The 15,838-nt window shown below is 44.8% G+C and overlaps 1 protein-coding gene across 3 annotated transcripts in view; it reads right to left on the bottom strand.

Annotated features, from left to right (window-relative positions):
- The window catches only part of LOC130108191 (paired box protein Pax-7), a 68,177-nt gene extending 52,845 nt beyond the window's left edge, over positions 1 to 15,332 (bottom strand). For 2 of the 3 annotated variants that reach the window (XM_056275047.1, XM_056275048.1), the window contains exons 1-4: positions 15,248 to 15,332; positions 14,058 to 14,293; positions 13,426 to 13,570; positions 13,035 to 13,163 (exon numbers count right to left, since the gene is read on the bottom strand). In XM_056275047.1, coding sequence (XP_056131022.1) covers positions 13,035 to 13,163; positions 13,426 to 13,570; positions 14,058 to 14,293; positions 15,248 to 15,332 — 595 coding nt within the window. The remainder of the gene's footprint in view (positions 1 to 13,034; positions 13,164 to 13,425; positions 13,571 to 14,057; positions 14,294 to 15,247) is intronic. The other variant, XM_056275049.1, reaches the window with a different exon arrangement.
- Positions 15,333 to 15,838: the final 506 nt, after the last annotated feature.

Genomic DNA, 15,838 nt, shown 5'->3' with positions numbered 1-15,838 from the left:
TCTATCAGCCAGCAGTTCTGCATCAAATCTGCACGTTTATTTGTCATTTCTGAGAGTTTTGAAAGCGAATTTCTGGATCGACCCTGTGTGTTTTCGAGACAAATCAGAGAGCAATAATAAGCTTCTCTACATTTGCCTAATGCATGTTTCTTTTCATTAATTTATTACCCATCTTCGTACAGGGAACGTAGGGTCCTCATTTCATGGCTTAAAGATTTGACTAATTGAGGTCAAAGCCAAAGTTATAAAAAAAAAGAAATATGAAAGAACACAAAAGGAAGTGAAGTGAAATCTGCCAGTTGGCACCGGAACCCAATCCATCAACAAAGGGCCTGAAATCCAAGCCCAAGCAAACACATTATAGGCAAAAACTCGGCTGAAGCCTAGCCTAGCGCTACGTATGTCACCACATTCAGCGGCTATGCATCCTCCCTCCCATTCATATATCATTCCAGCCATTGTTCCAAAAACAGGGGGAAGACAATAGTATTTATTCACAAGCAGCGTCGCAATAAAATGTACAAGTAGGCACCGAAAGTGCAGTGTGCAAAGTAAGCAGTGTTAAAAGTGCTGGCTAAATATTTGCCAAAAGATTTAGAAACACTGAAATTTCAAGCTGATTATATTCAGGAATCGTTGCCACAACCAGTAAGAAAAAAAATCATCTTTTTTTGTGGTTTGTTTTATTGTGAAAAACTATGCTATAGTGGTAGAAATATGGTTTGGTCACACACAAAGCTATAAAGCGCACTAGCACACTGCAGGACCCTCCTGGTAAATGGTAAAAGGGTACATATAGTGCAGAAGTGACACTGAACTCGGCCCAGTCCTCCCAAAGAAGTCCGCCTTATCGAGGCATTACGTCCTGGAAAACTAACAGCTATTAAATGCAAAGCCTTTATCTTCTTTCTTGCTCAGCCAGTGGCATGTAAGTGTCTTTATTTACTGATAAAAAAAATAGCTGCACAAACAAAAATTGTTGACTGTCAATATAAACACTGATATAGATTACAGCTGGGAGCACACAGAATAATAATAAGAGGCATATTGGAGATATACGGTACAAACCAAAGCCCTTAGTGGACAGCTTGGGGCTTAAGAAAGCAATTGCAGAAAGTTTTAAAGAGAAATAGAATAATCTTATTTTGAAGAAAGCAGATTAACAATCATAGAAGTGTGGTCCCCCCCCCCCCCCCCGCAAACAAAATGAAGTGATTTAGGCTTGTTGAATCTCTTTACAGATTACGGTTAAAAGGTGCTTTGAAATGCACCCGGATACGTTCGTCGGGGGGGGGGTGAGGGTGGGTAGGTGGGGGGGGATGCTGAGCACTTGATCTGGGGCCGTGTCACTCCAGAGGGGGAGCGGTCCCCTTAATACCAGAGGGAAATAAAGTACTCATTCTTCACTCCTTCTTGCGGCTGCCCCTTTTTCATGGCAATCTGACATCTATCGGGTGAACAGCTGGTCAAGTTATGATTTGAAAAACTGAGTGGAGATCTTTGTTCCCGGCCGTGCATTTGGGATAATAATCATGCTGGAATATCCCGCAAGAAGAGCTCCAGCCTTTGATGCGTTTTGAAGAACTCGAGTTTTTTTTTTTTAAATCTGACAAAGTTTTATTTTTAGCAAATTGGCTTAGGCAGATAGTTTGACCTTGGCCTGCGTTGTTTCAGGAGGGGGACAACGGCGCCGCTGTCTCCAGTCAGACGCTGGGAGGAGTGGCGGTGGCGATGGTGGTACGTGGTGGTGTGTTTGGGCAGGGCCGAGGTGGCGTGGATATATGCACACATATAGCCCCGAGGAGAGGGCGCTTGGATAGATGCATACATTAAGCCCGTCAGTGGAAAAAAGACTGTAAGACAAGCCTCGCTGTTTGAAGCTGAATGGTGCGGCGGCAGCAAACCCCTGACCCCGTCACAGCTGGCTGGCTCAAAGTGTCTGCTTCAACACTGGCCACCACATCCACAGCTGGCCGGAGGAGGGGGGAAAAAAAGGCAAATGTCTGATTTGCAACAGTCTAACAACATGTTTATTGCCTTTGTGCATGGCAGCAAAAACACAGATAATTAAGGCAAGGGGGAAGATTCCAGGGCAAAGCAGATAAGGAGCAGAAAATGGATGATTTTATGGCCTTAAGTGGCGTGGGTTGATGGTGATTTTTAAGCCATTGGGACATGTTGTCAGCCACTAATCAGGCCTGAAAAACTGAACAAATGCCTGTGTGCTCAATTATTCATGTCATCCTCCTTCTGATAATGGAAGGCTCAAAAATGACCGTTGTCATCCTCAACCTGCTTCTGGTGGTAGACGGAAGAAGTTTTGCATCACCTAATTCAGGATATCAGTGACCACCGCCACGAGTGTAACGTGACAAACCTGGTGAATATGATCATAAAAAAGGTGCCATTCAGCCGTGCAGGTGATGATAAGTTAATTTTTCATATGCAGACACAAAATCTCCGTGCGGTGCCCTGCTGATGATCCACGGCAATAGCAATACGCTGTCTTGAAACCCAGTATAACTTGCATCGCCTTGTGTTTCTTAAGCCCTCTTTAAGCTTTTGACATCCCAGAATATTTTTCATAACTCCCTATAGACAAATCGTGCTAAATGGGCACCTTATCTTAGTCGGCTATTGAAATTGCAGGAGTCATCTCTGATGCTGACCTTAAATTCGATCATCAAGTAAAGAAAGTCATGTTTTCACTCGGTTAAACACTACATTGAAAACTGAGCCAGTCTTGTCACCGGGTAATTTTGGAGAAAATCATTCACATTTACATTATCATCATGACATTTAGCAATACGTTCTGCGTGTTCTTTACATGGACCTCATACCCCCATCCAATTCTGTTTCCCAACAAGGACCAAGCCCGCCTTTATGTATTGCCCCATAAACTAACCAAGGTTCATATCCCCAGCTTTTTCCTTATAAATAGATAAACATATTTCTGGTTATACATACATCCTATGTGTCTTTGTGTTTTGGAAAACTACTATATGGAGGGTTTGGGGTTTTTTTTGCTCCTGAGCTCATTCTCCCAGAACACTTCACATGGCACAGAGAAGCCCTGTCATGGTGAAGATATGCATTATGAGGGGCAACTTAAATCTCTTCCTCCCACTTCCTTCTCTCACATCTCCTCACGGCCACCGCTGCAAAACTAAACCAACACCAGTAAGTTACAGACAAAACAAAAATGCAGATATGAGGAGAACTTGGGCATCCGTCAGTGGCTCGTTTGTTGTGGGTTAAGGCTAGCCCATGGTTCGAGGGTGGCGGGGCGAAAATGCCTATTCTGTCAACAAAGCATAAACACTTGAAGCACTCTTTCATCACACACTCATAATATTTTGCTTTTCCAGACCTTACGCTCCCTAACAGCAGTTTGACTTTAATTTCTTCTTTAATTCCCCCCGCCCCCTCCCCACACACACACACACACGCTCCCCTTTAGATCCTCCCACTCTGTTCTGTCATGCTCTGGATTTAATTGAGTAGCAGCGCAGCATTCTTAGGTGAGCATGCTGGGACCTAAAACAACTGCTGGCAGCTAATTGTGCTGCTGATGACTCGTGTGCCACAGCCATTTTGCCTGTTGCCCTGAAAATCCCAGATGTTGCAGGTTCACCCCCTGGGAATGGAAAGGCCGCGTCTGGCCTGCTTTCAGCCAAATAGCATCAGTTAAGGATAATCAGTCATCCGCTACAACCATCCTATGCATGCAGCCCTTAAAGAGTTCGGGGCCTTCTAGCAATTCTGGCCTATGTGCTGTATGATAGGTGCTATATGCTGTATGATAGGTGCTATATGCTGTATGATAGGTGCTATATGCTGTATGATAGGTGCTAGCATCTTGCCACTTTCATCCAATCTGAGATCCTTGCAAACCTTATGTACAAAAAATAAAAATGGAACAACGAAATAAAATCTGATGAATTCTGATGGATGCAATAGTTGGCTGTGCACTTCAAAACTACTTTCTCCCAAATATTGCACCCATTTGGCTTCTCTCCTGAACCTTACACGACTTCTTAGTGTAGTCCCACCGCCACCATTAAAGTTTGAATTGTGCAATATTTGCAGCAGCATAACGATGTGAAGCAGTTTCAAGAGGAACACAATAGTATTAGGGATATATGTTGAGGTCTATGTAGCTTAACATGTCACTCTACTCACAACGTCCCATATATCACTTGACTCATAATTATATGATTTTACTTTGCATATTAACGTATTGTTAAGAATGATTTTAGCAAGTTCTCTTTGAACTGGGAACATACTCATCGTTTTTGCTTTCCGACATTCCTTGTGCTCCACCTACTATCAAGATTATCCATCCCTGTGATGGCTGGATGATGGACGTTGCTGAAGCACAAGTCTTATTTCACATTAAGTAGTGTTGTTAAAAAAAAAAATTTTTTTAGCCCAAGCAAGAGAAAGGACGCGGTGTTCCCAAAACTGTACTTCCATGCGTTCGGCTGCAGATGGAGGTTGATGCCCTGCTGCAGCTGTGAAGGAGCGGTGCAGAAGTATTTGTTCCTCTCTCGCCCCGTCGTTCATTCTGATTAGCATATTTCCCCTCAGAGTGTCAAGACACCTGCTGCCTGGTGTGGGCGGATGAAACACAAGGCTTTTACTTACCCACCAAAAGGCCAGTAAAACCCACTGCTCTGCCTCGAGCCCCGCGGCCCCTCCCAGGCTCCACCCCTCCCACTGCAGATGTACATTAATGCAAAGAAAAAGAATAAGAAATACCAAGCGGCCCGGCGCTGCACAGGAGAAGCCCTCCTCTTTAGCATTTTGCCGTTGTCTGGCTCAATCGTGTCACTTCGAGGGAGCCTATTCAGGGGTATTCATGCATCTGCCTTTGGGCCACAATGGCCACCAGTTTATAAACTGTCAGCCGGGTCCCCTGAAGGCTTCGGTTCATTTTGTTTCCTCGCTCTTAATAAACTTTTGGAGGAGTTCATCAACTCCTTAAATAACTGATGCAGACACAAAACAACAGACAGGCCCCTCTGGCCCCGTTCTCCCCGTCTCTCCTTTCATCCTCGTTAGTGGCTGCCTGTCTATTAATAGACCAAGATGGAAACCATACAAAAAGGGGGGGGGTTTTCTTCTTTTTTTTTCAGTCCACACCCTCATTCTCCACAAACGCCCATACAGGGCAAAAAGGGTTGAATGACTTAAATCACTCTCAATTGACTTTTCAGCCATTGTTTGTAGAAAAGTGTAAAAAAAAGAGCAGTTATAGCCAAACCTTTTGGTCAACAGAGAACTTGAAACTCTCATATATATGTACTGGTTTTTGCTTGGATATCAGGATTTATAACTACAATCTCACCTCTTCAGGCTAAAATGTCCAAAGCAACGTATTTTTGAAGTGATTGAAAATGTTTTTAGTTTCTTTTTTGACTTTTTGTCTCACCCATGGTTAATCATAAATACGCCTATAAGCTCCAAAGGTGTTTGGAGAGCATTTATCTTGGCACTGGGTTGGCATTAGTTTTTTATCTAGCAGACCATGTAGCTTCTGTGAGCACAGACCTGCAGGTATTTTGATCAGTATCACCATCGCCCCCACCACACCACAGTTACACATTTCAGGACGACAAAAATGTGTTTTCGTTTTGTTTAAATGTTACACCATGACCAAAAAAAATGAAAAATAAATTGGATCTGTACAAATCATTACAAGTGCGCTTCAATTAAACAATGACCGTACAATATCCTCATGAAACGATCCTCAAGTCTCTGCTACATATGTGAGCTCGTGTCTTGATGCACGCTCAATCATCCAGGTAGCAAAATCAAAGGTTGAATCAACTAAGTGACATCACTTAGATGAGTGATGAAATGTATTTGTCAATAAACATTGTATCCAGATGAACTGATTCAACCTTCTTTGATCTGTGTGCTCATGTTTGTGCATGTGTAGCATGTATGTCATATTGCACAAATGATACTAACCACAAGGTGAAACCAGCTGCTGAATGTATAAAGAAGCCCATTGGTGGCTAACTGCCTGCTACACATTCACTTGATAATGATTTCATAATTTTCCATCAAATACAAAAAGAGTTTGGAGCCTAAAAATTTGTTGTGGTCTGACACATTTTGACAGTCCAGACAAAATAGGACTCAGTCTAATCCATCCCAAAATCCAAATCAGAATAATGTGTAAAAACAAAATGTGCATTTATTGTTTCATTGGATGTTGAATGTGAGTCAAAAAAATGGAATTGCAATGACTTAGAGGGTGTCTCTTGTGCTTTTCAGTAGCATGACCATTATCTCTCTCCCTGTAATTTCTGTGTTATTAAGGACATTACCTGGCCAATTACAGAGGGTGGTTGCATTTATTCATTGTAATTTATTCTAAGGATCGACTGTGCATACCATGAATAAGATATGTAATAGGCATAAGGAGAGAGACCTTTGACAGAGAATTTCAAATAGGATTCAAATAGATGAATTCTAGTTATCACTAAAATAATTATTCATTCAATTTTCCCCCAACCCAGGACCCTCATTCTTTAAGGATAATATAATAGACCGGCTAGGCAGACTTAAATTTGACAATAATGCACCAGCTGTCATTTTTGTTTATTTTGTTTTCACGATGAGCATCCTAAAATTGTACTAAATATGTAGGGGGGTTGGGCTAAACTGTTGGAAAATGACTGTAAACAATTACAATTATGCTACAGACAATACAGCTTTATAGAATCCAGTGAGATTAATCTACACCTCATCAAGGTTTTCTCTAAAATTTCAACCTCTACGTTCTCCGAGGGCCATAGACCCTATCACGTGATGTCAAAGTTATGTGGACGTCTTATGTAGAATGCTTAACTTTGTCTGAGGTGTTTATCCAGCGTATGACAATGTGCTAATTTTGTATAATATCCATTAAGGGTTACCACATCAACCATTTTGAGATGTTTTCTCATGAAAACAAGTTCAATTTTTGATGCATTAACTCCGTCTGATGGCTTTACGGGGACCTTTTCCTCCCCAAATTAGTAGACTCGATTGTTTTGGAAATGAGCTCCTCATTGGCTTTATATGCTGCAAATAGCTGTAAGGGCCTCTACTCTTTATCAAAGACTCCCTCTAATCAAAGACTAGGTGTAGGTTGGGATGGTGTTTTTTTTTTTTGTTTGTTTGTTTTTTGGGACAATATTCTATCACATTCTCCAGCCTGCTCTTGGGATGAATTCAGTGGGGGAGCAAAATGAGTTGGATTTAGCTGGATGTCTCCAGGCCTCTGCAGCCCATACCAAATCTCTACACAGGGGTGACTAATAAACCAGTCATGCACAAAATATCAAATTCACCCAGCACCGATAAGAGCACCGATAAGGCCTGCCCTGGCTATGTTTAATATCTTTTCATTCAACGGTGGAATCGCAGATAATAATAATAATGAAGATGATAAATTACAACTGAACTCCAAAAGGGCAGTCCCATAGAACAATAACAATAGGCCCGCATGCGCTAACGCTAGGGGTTCTCCAGAAGGGTGGCTAGGGGCTCAATTAAAGACCAACAGCATTCGTGACATTTTATTTATTTGTGCTTGCCATATTGTTTGTCTTAAGATTTCTGTGTCTGCCATTGTCCTGGGCCATTTGCAGACAGGGTATTAAAGGCACACCCAAGTCTTCTGACTAGCCTCAGCCCTGGTTTGCCCATTCCTTCTTTGTGAACACTTTCTCTTTTGTCCGCTGATCAGCCTCCCATCGGGCTGCCAGACAAGATTCTTGGCATTTGTCGGCGAAATGAAAGCAGGATTAAGGGATGGCTACTGAACACTCCATGGCAAAGAAGTGCGTTGCTATTCTCCCATTCAAACCCCCCTTCCCAGTTTAGTAACTCCTTTTTCCATATATTTGTTTTATCAAAGACATCATTGAGAGGCCTGAAAAGACACGGGGAATTAAAAAAAAAATCAACAAGTAGGTCAGACCTACAAAACAGATTAAGTCTTGATAAATTTTGCAAAAGACAACAAGTACTGCAGTTAGAGCTGTTATGCTAGCCTACGATATATAGCGTACATGTGGTTTTGGCATTAGTTCTTGCAACGTTAGCACTTAGGACATTTGTGCTAAGGCTGTGAAAAGTAGCCTAAGCTACACTGAAATAGTTTTAACGAGTTATAGATGTATATATAAGAGAATACACTAATAATTCTATCGGACTCCATTTTTTTCACGGATTGGCGTTTTGTTGGCAGGGGGAGCCTGGAGGCTAATAGCCTACTTCTATTGGTATCAGCTGGAGCTTCCCTTTGTTGTCAGTGTGACTTGTGCATATCCCACCAAACTGCCCCCCGCTGCCCTGGCCAAAAGGGATAAAGTCGTTGACCCCCTCGCTTCATGCAGCAAGACGTACGTCGCCTCAACAGAGACCGCGGTCCGCACAGCTGAAGGGAAACTGAAGTAGAAACTGAGAATAAACAAAGGCTGCTAACGTCGTTCGATGAAATCCAATAGCCTGGAGTACGATGTGGGGGTGCTGGTTTGGGGGAGGGTGGCATTGGAGCAATTGCTTTAAAGTTATGGAGCAGGGGAGGATTAGGCCCTTCCCCTTATGGCGGGAAATCCCCACACGTAGTGTAAAGTAGATCTTTGAATTTTCCCAAAGTGTTTAGGAATAGGGGAGGAGAGAGGGAGAAACCCCCCGTGCAGCAGGGGTCCACGGAGTAGTGTTGGTGGCGGCGGCGGCGGCGGCGGCGGTGCGTACAGCCAGATAGGTCCTGTCCCACATGGCACACGGGCTTTAATTAATAGACAGGCCGGCTTAAAAACAGCGCTGGCAGCCAGTAATATGATGAACTCCCATTGTGGCGGTGTCACCACAAATGTTTCTGATAAGCGAAAGCAGCCAAGGATCAAAGACTCTAAGCCTCTCAATTTCCTCTAGCCACTTCAACATTTCCTCACCTATTTCTCTTACTGCCCCCCCTCCCCCCCCACCCCACCTCTTTTACATTCCTGAAACACACAACGTGAAACCCCTCCCATGACTGCCACAGGGCGGGCCTCAGGTTAGGAGGTCACTACCGCTCCCGGGTGTAATTGCTCATTAATACTCACGGCTCAGCCCGAGATGGACGCCGTAACACACCAACACCTACATATTGCCCCCCCCCCCCACATGGAGAGTGTGAAACACTCGTACATGACTGTACATGCCATCGTCACACAACTGTACAGGTCCTCCCATCGGGTGTAATTACGTCTTCAGCCGTTAGCTGCTCCCCCATACCGGTCTCGCTAAACCGGTCCCGAGGCAAGACAATGGTGGCTGCTGCAGCATTTAGCATTCAACACTTATTTGACCTCTGACCTCTGACCGAATACACGTCCAGACCGTTCACTCACTTCAACAAATCACTTGCAGTAGGAGAAAGAGAGCAAGAAACTCCAAGAGCAGGGCGGCTCTATGAGGTGTACCGCCTGCCTCGTCTACAACCAGCTAATTAACACCAAGACACAAGTGACCAAAAGGGAGAAAATGCTACTAAATTGTAGCCATTTGTTTATTTTCATGTGAAAAGAACTTATATGAGTTTTAACCATCCGTCTCGTGAGGCCGTCTCACATCTTTCTGCAATCAGTAAAATCTGAATATTGAGCTCAAGTAATATAATGAGCAATTATTACTGTTGTTGTTGTTGTTGTTGATGTTGTTGTTGCCATCTGAGGATCCACTCTCCTCACAGTGGTCTTGTCTTATGTTTTTTTCTACCTGCCCCGTCCAAACCAATGCCTTGCCATGACGTGTGGCGGGAGCAGCAGAAGGGGAGGTTAGTCCAGGTCAACAGCACAGGGCCGAGGCTGTGATGAGGTGGTTATCTCTAGGCAACGTTTGGCTCTCCCTCCATATCAGACCAGCGAAATAGCTGCTGGGAGGAAGTGCAGACGGAGCAGGCCAAGTCCCGACGCCCGAGGAACAAACCTCCTTATCGTCTCATAACCCCACAGTGGGAGTACCGCCAGTAACGCTCCCTGTCGTCACATCCGCTCCAGTCGGGTGAAGGTGGTCTCCATCACCGACCTCTCATCTGGATTCCTCGTCATCAAATTCATTTTCATTTTCTCCTTTGTCTTAAGATGGCTATACGACTCTCCTTTGGAAAAATAAATTGTGCTGCAAAAAATAAGCATAAAAGCTCTACTTTTATCAATATTTGTATTAATTTTGTTTTATTTATAGGTTTTAATTGGAGGGTGTATCTACATAGGCCAATTCTGCATGATCCCCACAGACCCGCTTACCGGTTTAAGCCTACCTAAACCTAAGACTAAACTTTGAGACGTCCAACACAGGCTGTGTGTACCTGAGCTGAGGGTCCGGTGAGATGTTTCGTTTGCGGGCCCCTAAATCCCACCACAGCAAACATCAATCCGATCGGCTGATAATCACAGGTAATCCTCTAGTTTGTTCAGGCGTCGCTTGCAGGAGCTGCGTGGGCTGCTGGGTGTTTGACCAGCCAGTGCTGTGGTATTGGGCTGACGTATGACACCACACCACACTCACAGTGCATGCGGCCTGCTTGCAGACAAAGGCCGGGTTTTTCGATCCGTGCGCAGACTTGGCTGTTTCAAAACGAGGTCACTGTCTAAACCACAATTGTCCCCATTTCTAAAGCACTACTAACACCTTCTATACTGAACGTTCGCTCGTTTAACAACACACACACACGCACACGCACGCACACGCGCGCACGCACACACACACGCGCGCGCACACACACACACACACACACACACACACACACACACACACACACAGCCTATTTGTGTCCTTCCACTCAGAAGCAGATTCAACACCTCCGATGCACCAAAGCTTTTTGCACGTGGACACATGCAGCCACTTGCAGTTGAACTCTTAATGGCCGCAACCCTCACATCCACATTCCCACTGCAGGGGGTCCCCCAAACTCAACGTACACTCCTGCAAGGCAGTCTTTCACGCCAAAGTGCCCCTGAAGACCGGTTCCCTCTGATATCTAGTGTGCAAATCAATGCAATGTTAAGTCATTATAATAACTATTATTACTATTATTATTATTATTATTATTATTATTATTATTATTGTTCAATTTTTTTCTAAGTACAACACCATTCGCGACGACTCCCTCTCCCGTGCTCCCAAACCTGCACGTGCGCGTGTCGTCCCCATCAGTTCACCGAGCGGCCGGCTATGAAGGGCCTTCGCTCGAGATCGGGGGGGCAGATTGCGCATCGCAAGACAAAAGGGAATACGCGGCCCGTACAAAAACCCAATCTAAACAAGGACACTAGAAACCTGGGATCTCGCGAGCTTGCGCCCGGGGCCCCAGTCGCGAAGGGAGCCGTTTAGAGATGAAAGTGAAAAGAAATAAAAGGCTCAATTTAATCTGCTTTAAAGCCCTTCAACACAGCGTATGTGCTTGAAACTCAAAGAGTGAGGGGCTGAGAGGGGATAAATACATTTCTTACCATGCCTGTGAGCTATTACACCCCTCTCCAACACACACGCCCATTCAGCACACACCGCTTTCATTACCAGCGGTAATAAGTCTTAACGGCGCTAAACGCCAGCCAGGATGATGCCACTGATCTTTTTAAGACATTTACAGGCGGACGTTTCACTTGATAGCCCGCCTCCCGAAAGCTCGCCGGAGCAAAAGCTGAAGGCCGGCTGGACGGAGCGTCCTGCAGCGGGTCAGCGGCCGGTCGAAAAGCAAGGGGCCAGACTTGTGTCTTGTCGTTATTCACGTGCATGGGAAACACCGACATATATCCCTCATCACCCCCCCCCCATCACCCCATCACATCACATCACATCCCATCACACCCCATCACATCACATCACGTCACATCACACCCCATCACATCACATCACGTCACATCAGCAGCAGAACATCAGCAGCATCAACACACATCTGGCCTCTCCCGGTATTAACACAACTGGGATTTTGCCCGTTAAAAAAAAAACGCGAGGACAACCACGTGACCAAGAGCGATAGGGTTGTTATTTTGGGCCCTCTTCGACAAATCCACCTTCATCTTTGAACGCAGCGGCGCGATGCACAGCTGTCACCATGCGCTCACCGCTGGTTTTGTGCAGCAAACTGTGCCGCTCGTGCGGCCGTCTGTGTGACGCCATGCCCGAACTGACGCGACTCGTGGTGGATATGCATACACGCACACATACATACATACATACAAAAATGCATATATTTGAATAAATAAATAAATAAATAAATAAATATCACACACACTAAATCCTGCACTTGTTACAATAACGAAAGAAAAACGACTGTAATGCAAATTTAATGAAACAATTCCAGTGAGAAAAGTTCCTAAATCACACACACACACACACACACACACACACACACACACACACACACACACGCACACACACATGTATGTATGTGTATATATATATATATATATATATATATATATATATATATGTGTGTGTGTGTGTGTGTGTATGTATGTATGTATGTATGTATGTATGTATGTATGTATGTATGTATGTATGTATATATAGGTCACTGTGGCACACAGCATCTACTATGCGTTTGCAGTTGCTCATATCGTGAGTGTGAAATGGGCCTGACCGCCTGCCTTGAGTAGCAGCGGTGGTTTAGGACCAGTTGTCACCTGCTGGCGGTAATTGATATCGATTGTCACTTGGGCTCATCTGTCAGCGTGTGTTTCAAGGGACCGTTTAGCCAGCGCCAGAGGGCTTTGTTCGACAAATGGAGACTATCCAACGCAATACATCAGGGCTCATAATAAATAATTAACTGGGACGTTTCCCCTAGTGGGCCGGCAGTGATAGACAGGGAAAAAAAACCCATCATCGTTTCCATTTGCGATCCCTTCCCTTCACCAGCGACCAGCCACAGCCGCGTCCAAACCCGCATCAGGCCCAGACGCGCGCTACCCAGAAGGCAGCTCACCAGTCAGCAGTGTCACACCGGGTTTAATCTGGTTTATAATCCACGTCGGGCCTACCTTTGTCACCGAGGATGCCGTCGATGCTGTGTTTTGTTTTCTTTTCTCCATCTTCGTCTTTTTTATCGCAGTCGTCCTCCTCATCTTTCTTCCCGAATCGAGCTCGGAGAACTCGGCTTATTGAACTCACTGCGAAATTAAGGACACTATTTTACAGTGCTCAGCACAACTATTATCACTATTATTATTATTATTATAAATATTTGTAATTACTATTATTATTATTATTAATTATTATTATTATTATTAGGCCCACTATAATAATCCCATTTGACCTTCGTTTTGCCTTTTTATGGCAACATAAAGGCCTACACGTATTTTTTGTTTTCTGTTTATCAATGCTTCTAGTCGTTATGAGGGGAAATGATTGGTGATTAGAAAGGTGTCTTACCAGATGAGGCCTCACCTGAAGGTACTGTGCTTCTGTCACACACACCGTCCTTCAACAGCTTATCGCGGATCTCCCAGCTAAACATGCCGGGATTTTCTCTTTTGTACTCCTCGATTCGTTTCTCCACGTCAGGCGTTGCTACCTGCTATTGTGGAGAACAGCATGAGGAGAAGAGGAGGAGGAGGAGGAGGAGGAGGAAGGGAGGGGGAGGGCAGGAACAGCGCGAGTTAAGATTTAAAAAAAAAGGGGGGGGAGAGGGAAAATACAACGGTAAATGAATATAAGTCGACCACGAACAATAGCAATAATGGCAAAAATAATAATGTAATAGCTATAATAATAATAATAATAATAAATTGAAGTGTGCCTTATTCAATGTTGAATAAATACAATGTTGAATAAAGTGAAGAGCTAAATTAGGATCTGAAGTTTTGAACTAAATTTTTATATTGAAAAAAATCATGGCGATGTTTCAATAATAATAACAACAATATTGAATACGAATAATAATAACAATAATAATAATAATGAATACGAATAATAACAATAATAATAATTATAAAAACATTAATAACAATAATAATAACAATAATAATAATAATAATAATAATAATAGTAACATCTGTGCTTACCCTGGGTTTACTCCCTCCGATGGCTCCAGGCCGGATGGAGCCAGTTTCCTGGTACCGGCAGAGGATTTTGGAGACGCAGCCGTGGGAGACTCGCAGCTGCCTGGAGATGACACAGGGTCGGATGCCATGGTGGGCCATCTCCACGATCTTATGACGGATGTGGTTTGGCAAGGGCCTTCCATTGATAAACACTCCGCCGAGCTGGTTCACCCGGCCTTGGCCTAAAGGAGTCGAAACTGTGCAAGAAAAAAATATATAGATAAACCAAATAAAAAAAAACACAAGACCTTAACTGACACACCATCGACGTACTATTTCGTTTACGTGCTAAAATACAACAAAGGTAACGAAATTAGGAAGGGTGGCTGTGTAGTACTAACGCGGATGTGGGCCCGTTCAAATGGATAAATCTGGAATAAACCTGTTTTACCGAGGCCCCTTCACTGCACGCGTTTCATCGATCTATCAACTCACGATGTGTAATTTAGCCAATTTAAAGTTGGCCTGATCAATTATCACAGCATCACCCCGAAACTAACCTCCATCTATAGATGTATGGTTTTTGCCCCCCCCCCCCTCTTAAAGATGTTGCACCTCGTTTATTTGGAGGGATTGGGAGTAGGGAGAAAAGGTGCGACAGCCGGCATCGGTGGCGGGCGGAGGAGGCTGCGAGGAGCGCCGGTCCCCTCCTGCTCCCATTTATTCGCCGTCACGCTGCCCAAATATTGGCGTAATCCTTTGATTCGTCGTTTTGCTCTGTGTTTTATTTTAATTTGCAACCGCGGGCACACTCGAGGGACGCTCGCGCGCCGTGCTCTCGTGAGAGCTCGTTGGGGGCCACTTGAGCACGCACGTCTGCCGGCGGGATGCGCACACGCGCCGTCCGTACATGCAAATAAATTGTGTTTTAAAGCCTGGAGATTTTTATTGTGACTCTCTGGGGTTTTCACTGTGAGAGGAGGATGCGACGACAGCCGCTCAAAACAAACAAACAAAACAAACCACTTCGTGTCCTTTAAGAGTAGAGTAAAAGAAAGAAAAACTGTAAAACTGTTATTTTTCTCGAATTCTTTATTCTCGTTAAGCCTCGCTGGCACGTGTGGACGGCTATCCGGTCGCTATGCGGTGTCATCCGGTACCGCGCAGGCCAGTAACCCGCCGGGCTGGAAGAGAGGGGATAGTAAGCCTACCTTCCAGCGGGAAGCCGGTGCGGGGGTAGTTCTGTCCGGGCGCGGGTCGCATCATCCGTGGTACCGTTCCTGGCAAAGACGACATGGTATCGTTAAACCGGCACAACACGGGGGAGGGGGGGGGGCGATGCACTAACTCAGCCGAGCAGACCCCGAGTCCACACTTGGTGACAGTTGTTGGTGACAGCTGTTTCAAAAAAACAAAAAACAAAACGGAAAATGGACGAGAACTCCAATGAGAGAAAGAGAGTCAGAGAGTCAGAGAGAGAGATGGAGAGAAGGGGGGAGGAAAAAGTGCTCATCCAGCGGATGTGAGTGTCAGCGTCGAAGCTCCAAAAACGTGTAAATAACACGTTCAGGTCGCGCTGGCGCACAGCAGCATTATAAGACACCGGTAAACGGTGCGGTGCGGGTGGAGACGGAGACGGAGGAGGAGGAGGAGACGGAGGGGTAAAAGTCCCTTACGCTCTCAAGTAGCACAGGCAGGAGGCTTCCCGATGGTTTGCCGTGTTTTCCAAAAGCTCCGCTGGGTTTTGAGGCTGGGAGGAGAAGTTGGAGCGGAGAACTTTGGCACTATTATCCAGGCGTGGG

Source organism: Lampris incognitus, chromosome 2, assembly GCF_029633865.1.
Source record: "Lampris incognitus isolate fLamInc1 chromosome 2, fLamInc1.hap2, whole genome shotgun sequence".
NCBI lineage: Eukaryota > Metazoa > Chordata > Actinopteri > Lampriformes > Lampridae > Lampris > Lampris incognitus.
Note: the sequence above shows the minus strand (reverse complement) of the source record. Positions and strands in the feature narration are given on the sequence as shown.